This window comes from Paralichthys olivaceus, chromosome 15, assembly GCF_024713975.1.
Source record: "Paralichthys olivaceus isolate ysfri-2021 chromosome 15, ASM2471397v2, whole genome shotgun sequence".
NCBI classification, from domain to species: domain Eukaryota; kingdom Metazoa; phylum Chordata; class Actinopteri; order Pleuronectiformes; family Paralichthyidae; genus Paralichthys; species Paralichthys olivaceus.
This window is the reverse complement of record NC_091107.1, coordinates 12,516,201-12,523,619: the sequence shown is the minus strand read 5'-3', so window position 1 is coordinate 12,523,619 and position 7,419 is coordinate 12,516,201. Positions and strand designations below refer to the sequence as shown.

At 38.8% G+C, this 7,419-nt stretch overlaps 1 protein-coding gene across 3 annotated transcripts; it reads right to left on the bottom strand.

Annotated features, from left to right (window-relative positions):
• Nucleotides 1–6,277, bottom strand: slc22a6l (solute carrier family 22 member 6, like). 3 transcript variants are annotated; one of them, XM_020085395.2, is made up of 12 exons: nt 6,033–6,178; nt 5,768–5,910; nt 5,176–5,689; nt 4,984–5,087; nt 4,644–4,798; nt 4,299–4,467; nt 4,105–4,228; nt 3,889–4,004; nt 3,587–3,801; nt 2,487–2,595; nt 885–1,088; nt 1–755 (listed from the first exon to the last, which is right to left on the bottom strand). In XM_020085395.2, exons 3-12 carry the CDS (start codon nt 5,578–5,580, stop codon nt 668–670), a joined length of 1,689 nt encoding a protein of 562 aa, XP_019940954.2. In that variant the 5' UTR covers nt 5,581–5,689; nt 5,768–5,910; nt 6,033–6,178; the 3' UTR covers nt 1–667. The 3 variants fall into 3 exon arrangements, with proteins under 3 accessions (XP_019940954.2, XP_019940955.2, XP_019940953.2); XM_020085396.2 differs by having other exon boundaries at nt 5,768–6,277; XM_020085394.2 differs by having other exon boundaries at nt 5,176–5,643; nt 5,768–6,277.
• Between the last annotated feature and the right edge of the window lie 1,142 nt (nt 6,278–7,419).

Below are 7,419 nucleotides of genomic sequence, written 5' to 3'. Positions count from 1 at the left end.
TTTATCATGAGAAAGCCTTTATTTTTTAAAGGTGATGGACTAAAAGAATATAAATAATCGAGGAACAGATGCACAGACTCACTGCAGGTGAGGCCGATGCTTCACAGTCTTGCTTGTTAACAAAGTTTGTAAATCTGAATGAATTTACTTTTTTTCTTCATGGCTTCTGTTTCAACGACCTGAAAGGTTGAATTGTGGAGAATCAAACGGCTCTAACGATGTGTAGCTGGTTAATATTCACAAAAATTCAAGCATTCACACCTTTGTACAAGTTACAACCATGTTCCCTGGTCGCCGGCGACCAATAGGACACTGAGTGGTTCTGTTTTAAAAGGCAGGATGTATATATCAACCACCAAGAAACACCAGTTAAAGCAGATCATAGCCTGTAGAATGATTTTATGTATAATAATCATCTTTTAACACAGATATTTAAAATATATAATGTAATATATATAATCTAACAGAATTAGATTAAAGACCTCAAATCTACTCTATTACAAATAAACATGATTATTTGCAGCCATTCATTTTACTGTATTGACCTGTTCAAATATAATATAGCAACTCCATTTGTCCAGCAGTCACAAGACACAATACGCTCCTCACAGAAATCAAATAAACAGGTAAGACAGTAAAAACCGAAGGGAAGGAACAACAGACGCCCTCAGGCAGTCTGCTTTAGGAGATTCGCTTGCTTGTCCTGCAAGGTTATTGTTTCCTTCTGTGACATTTTGGATCTTTTCCCAGATCCCCTGTGTTAAAAATACAAAAAGCAAAAAACAATAAACGTTCCATAAAGTCATTTTGTGAGCTGTACAAAGTAAATGTTGTGAGAGACATACAATAATTAACACGTCCTGTCTCCTGCAGCACGATCTTACCTCTCCTCCACATCTTGTATTGTGTCAGGAAGAGGTGAGCCAAGTGTCTCAGGAAGAAATATTGCAGCCAGCCCACTGAGGATGGGAGCTCCTCCGTAGATCAAACCTGGAAGCCATGGTATGTAGTCGCTGGTGAGGAGGACCATAGGGGCCACCATGGCTCCTATTCGAGCCATCATGGAGACCCAGCCCATACCATTCTGACTGAGATACAGAGAACTACTGTTAAATGTCACATACTCATAATATAATACAGATATAATGATCCTTTTAATGGATATTTAAATTTGCAGTATAAAGTTGGTTTAAGTTCGATGGGTTTAAGTAAATGCTTAATGTGGAATATTTGAATGGGACGGATGTCTGTCATTATTAACATTACAATGGATTTCTGGGGCAATTTAAAGGGACAAAGAGTATCAGAGAATTTGAGAATAAAGTCACAATATTATTAGAACTAAGTCATAATATGAGAAGAAAAAAGTCATCGATTTATGAGAATAAAGATATGATTTTAGATTATGTTACAATGATGAATGTGGAGCATCTTGTGAAGTTATCCCACTTAAGTATAAGTTATTTTTTGGCTCATCAGCATCGAATTATCATAAGTAGCAGGACTTTGAAAAGACTGAGTTAGACACTGAGTTTACTCTGACGGAGGAACCACACAAACTTGGAGGAAGTTGCATCTTTTGGTCATTAAGATTTTGGATCCACAAAGACTTTAATTCTAATTATATCTTTAAAATGTTTTTCCATGTAATATGATTATTAGTATTTTTCCCAGTCACTTAAGATTTTATTCTCACAATATTACAACTGTCTTCACAATTATGAGTTTATTTTTGGAATATTACAAGATTATTCTTAGTTTCCAGTGAATGGTATAATAAACCCAATTATTAAGTCAGCAGTTCTTCTGCTAAAGGGAACATTTTGTAGTGTAGAGTATTGCTATGCTTATGTAAGTCACAAAATATATTCACAGTTTTATGAGACCATGATAGTAGAGTCTTGACACGTGCATGAACATTAACCACAACCTCACGTGTTTCCAACACCGTGTTGAAGCTACATCCTGGTGAAGAGTTTGAGCTGTTTTCAACAGTCGTATATAATGAAACTGTCACAGGGTTCATAATGATCGGTTATTCTTTAGCCTTCATGCAAATCTTGGGAGAAGGCTCCTGTTTGACATTGTTAATATCTATCTGCTAACCTGCCAATGTCTGTACAAGCAAATAAACACCTGCAGTTTGCAATGAACCTTTTTTTTGGTTTATTTTGTATTTGCTATAAGTGGTTTCTGATTCAACACAAAGTAGTTCTCTATAAAAACCTACATTTCTCCTGGAGCTGTGGTCTAATTGATGACCTTTACTCTGAATAGCTTGGTACTAGACATTGTGTCATGTTTCACATATTTCCAATTTGTCCAGCAAAATAACAGTTGTTCCATAGTGCCAACAATTTACCAGGCTCATACAGTTCAAGAGAAACCCTCATCTGGCTTATTTATGCAAGAGTAAATGAAGTAATCAAATTTAGCTGATTTTCCTCAGTGAACAAAATAATTGAGAACATCTAAATAAGACTTACCGAATGATTGTTGGGAACAGTTCTCCAGAGTAAAGGTAACAGCAGTTGAACGATGCAGCAAGGCAACCTTTGCCCACGACAGCCAGACAGGTGCGAATCGTCTGTTTATCTGCAAAGATGTAGAATATGCATTTTATCCCTCTGTTGTTTCTGTAGTATATAACATTATTGTGGTATATTTTATACACACTTTATGTATATATGTGCAAAGCAAAGCTGGAATTATTAAACACCATAAAAACACTGAAAAAATATATTTTTTAAAAGACAGAAGAACATGCGAAAATGCAAACACCAGACTGCTCAATGTGAGGCAAAGGCCAGTTTGAAAAAATGGGTCTGTTCCTGGTCTCTCTCTCCTCCTCCCTCTTATTTCTCTCTTCTCTTTTCTCTTTGTCACCCACCTCTACTCTCTTAGCTGATTTTCTCTGCTCACTCATTGTGGGAACTGTTGGGTTTCTCTATGTTTTTTAAGGTCTCAGCCTTCTATGTAAAAGGCCTTGAGATAACTTATGATTTGGTGCTATACAAATAAAACTGAATTGAAACCATTTCTGTTGAAGGTGTCAACAGCAGTCAAAAAGCGTATGCCTGTGTAAAATAATTGTGTGTCACAGGTGTCTGACAAATACCTTCAAACACAGAGATTTCAAAGATTAGGCTGTACAGCTGAGGAGAAACCCAATGGATTGAGCAACATGCAAACCTATGTGGTCTAGAGCAATGATAAGAACCTCAGTCTTATCTACATTTAGCTGTAAAAGTTAGTCTCCACAGTGCAAAAGAAATGTATCATTCTCATCATGTTTAAAGTACATAGACAGCCGAGTATCATCAGCACGACAGTGTTATGAGATGAGAGTCTTCAGTTTGGAAATTTTGGAAATGATAGGTAATGTAATGAAATGTAATAATATTAAATTTGCAGTAGGAATTTCTGAGGCGTATACAGAACAAATAGTAATGGACCCAATATAGAACCCTGGTGCACACCACAGGAGAGGGCAGCAGTTTCACATATGTACTGACCAAGCAGGAAAGACGGATTGGAATTGATCAAATATGTTGTGTCAAATTAGGACCACAGTAAGATAACATACCAGAAGGTACCAGTAAGTTGAGCAAAATAGTGACCCCGGCAATGATAAGAACAGCACATTGTGATCGACGCCTTCCAATATAACTCATTGACACAGTGACAACGACTTTAGCGGGGATGTCAACAGCCCCAAAGATCACTTGGATTAAGTAGATGTCCACTCCAAACTTTTGCAGATCCATAGCAAGACCATAGTAGGCAAAGCTGGTTGATAGCCTAGGAGTAGAAAACGTGCATCATTGTAGTTTCATAGACGATGCTTAGAAATTTTGAGTATTTGCAGAATATGAGCAGAAAATGTACCAGACAGCACTGAGGCAGACTGTCATTGTCCTCATGGTGGGGGTGTGGAACAGATCCAGGATAGAGTAGGAGCCCTGAGTACAGGACATCTCTTTCTTCATGGACTCTTGCAGCATCTATTTATGGAGGAGAGAGTCCTTGTAATTAAAATGTATTTAAAATACAGTTATAAACAGATAGGTGGTGCAATAACACAAACACACTGTGCTTTCTTACTTTAACATCAATTTTTTCTCCCTCTTCAAAGCGTCCGTTAAATTTGGCCACACTCTTGAGGTTCTTGATGGCCTGCTCGGACTTGTTACTCAGGGCTAACCATCTTGAAGATTCATGAAACCACCTGTGTGAGATAGTTGTTTAGTAATCCAATGTTTAGGGGCAATATCACGTTTTCTTTGCACGTAACTCACCATGAGATGAGGAAGAAGACATAGAAGGGCAAAGATACAGCCAGGGTTAACCACCTCCAGTCCCGAATGAAGTAGGCTATTAAAACCAGGATTAACTGTCCTATCGTGTAACAGTATCCAGTGATTGTCCCCACCACAGTCCGGACACGAGTGGGGATCCACTCCACAACTTGAAAAGATATAATCACATAAGAAGACATGTTATACAGAATTTCAAACGATTAGTACGGCCATATCTTCACAATATACTGGGATAAGTAGCAGGTCTGTCAACGTCATCCATATACAATTATTCAGTCTGACTGTTTATGTTTAGCCTTCACTCCATCCAGCTAAATAACTTACTGAGTGAGAAGGTGTTGAGTCCCAGGCCAGACAGAGCCATGCCACAACCGAAGCGGAACACACAGAAGAGAGAGAAGGAGGTTGAGAAAGCGGCACATGTTCCTGACACGGCCATCAGCAGGTTAGAGAAGAGCAGGAGGATACGGCGACCATATCTTGAAGCCCAAGAAGAAGAGTGTTGTCAGGGTCAGACTATGGTATATGACATTATCTGTAGTGTAACACATAGAGTATATGAATGAATTGTAATTTTAAGCAATAAAATTAGAAGAGCTAAGTTTTCATATAACATTTGGATAAAAGATGTAGCAGTAAAGTTGCATCCATAAGAGAACACTACCTGTCTGAAAGACTTCCAAACACAAGAGCTCCCACAAGCACACCTCCCATATAGACTGTTTGTCCCATTTGCTTGAAAGAGCGCATATCACACACCAAATGCCACTGAAGAAAAAACAGCACAAGTTAAAACAGATGACAGGAAAACATATTCATATTTGCACCATGAATGAGAGTTAGATTAAAAAAACACCTCAGATATGATTGTGGTACTCCTCTCAGTCATGTTATAGGACCATCCGTCTGTGCATCCCTGCAGGGCAGCATCAAAACTTTCTGTGGCATCTGCCAGATCTCCCGAGCCGGAGGTCCCATTCTTGCCCAGGAGGTGCCACTGTGGAGCAGCGTAACGCTGGCACTTCTGCGGCCTCCCTGCCCCGTCCAACGGTACCGTGATCAGCAGCGAGTCCTCCGGGCTCAGCTGGGCCTGAGAGAGGTTTGCGTGCGCGCTGCAGTAGTGAGACGGCACCGTGGCCACAAAGTTCTGCAGCAGGTTGTGGCTGGCCATCATCAGGACAGGGATACACAGGAGGGTCACATGCAGGATCTGGAAGCGTCCTGTGCTGCCCACCTGCTCTAGGAGCTCACTAAATGGCATAGTTTTCTGCGGAAGGACTCTCAATGTCAAAGGGTCCTGCTAGAGCCTGCTGTTGGCTGGTTCCTTTAAAATAGTTGGATATGTATAAAACAATATGTTGTTCTAGCACCTGTGAAAATATTAAGGAAAAGTGGATAGAGGCAGTATATTACTGTGCATTTAAATGTATTGATGATAATAAACTTACCTCCTCTCATCCGGCTGCACAGAATATTCACTAAATGCAGTTGGTATGCTGGATCACAAAGTGCAACACTTTCATTGAAAACAATAAGGACACTATCCCGTCAGCTCATATCAAATCCTGGCAACGTGTCCCAGAGAGATGTCCTTTAAAAAAAATCAAACACAAGTAAAAGTCGTCTTGTAACAGCACTGGGTTCAAGTGTGTAATCGCCTCTCAAATTCCAGCAGCTTTTCTGAACTTTGGATTATTGGAAGTGCAATGTAACCTCTGGAGGTATTAGCAGCTCATTCACCGAACACTCCAGCCAAGTGCTGAGTCCTCGCTGTGTGTGAACAATGTTGGGTTGAAGTGTTTCACTGCGAGTGAGCTCCAGCATCAGGAGTGGGCATGGAACTGTGCTCAGTTCTTTTCCCTCTTTGCCCCGAGACACACTCCCTGCACTTTATTGGTTACTTAATCTGAGGAGCAGGGTGATAGTGTGTGTTAGTGTGTCTGTGTGTGGTTGTGTGTGTGTTTTTGTAACTAAGAACGTGTGTGTTAATGTTCACATTGGTGTATACACATGTAAGGTTAACCAAATTAAATTGGTTTAACTATTGTTTCCTTGTCGACATCTTTAATACGTCCTAATTGATTTATTCCTTGATTAACATTGATCAATAGGATGGATTGAGTGGATTAAACAACCTTAATCCAATTTGAAAAAGAAAAGGCAACAAGTGGTTGACATGAGGAGCTGATAAAAAATCAACGATTCAAATGCATTTCAACACAATGACCTTTCCTCCTCCTCACCTTGTGTTATAAAACACAATTTAGAGTAAATAAGTGACTTTTGTGACTAATCAACAGTTATAGGTTTTCTGACAGTCACGTTACTCAGAGTAAGTATCATAAGAACCAAAACATTAAAATTACTACAAACCTGCACCCAAAAACTTTAATTTGAGTTACACTCAAACTGTCTTTGTTGAGTTCATGTGGCTGATATATGGTTTGTGTCCTGGTGACTAGTTTTGAGGAATGTGTCAGCTTGTGTAATGATCAGCATGAGATGTCAGGCTGAATGAAGCTGCAGGTGCAACAAAGCAAAATAATAAACTCTCTGTTTTTTCAGCTGTGAGGTATGCAGGGAACAGATCTGACCAGATTCGTACTCTTTCAGAATACTTTCAGGTCTGAGCCCTGAAATCCTGCAGGACCTGACAGAATAGATGAAAATATTTTTTTAATAACATACCAGGAAATTTGTAAACAGATGGTCTGGGAGCTTTGGGCTTTTTAGGAAATATTGACAACAGAGAAACAGTAAAATGAAGGTTGAGTGTTGCAACAGACTTGAGACTGTGAGTTCATCAGATAAATACATTGAAGAGAGACAGTTATCATTTTGCATATGACCTGATCTGATGCTATGTGTCTTATTTTCCTTAAATATGTAATTCTCCTTCAAATATGTAAAGCACCCTTGTGTATTATTATTATTATTATTATCATTTTACACCTTACCTCACCTTAACTTAAGGACCTGGATAAGATTAGTGCATTCTATGTTAGAAGTTAATAATAATAACAACAATAATAATAATGTATAATAATTATTAGAATAAAAATAATAAAAGCAACATTAAATGTAAATAAATTAAACTTAA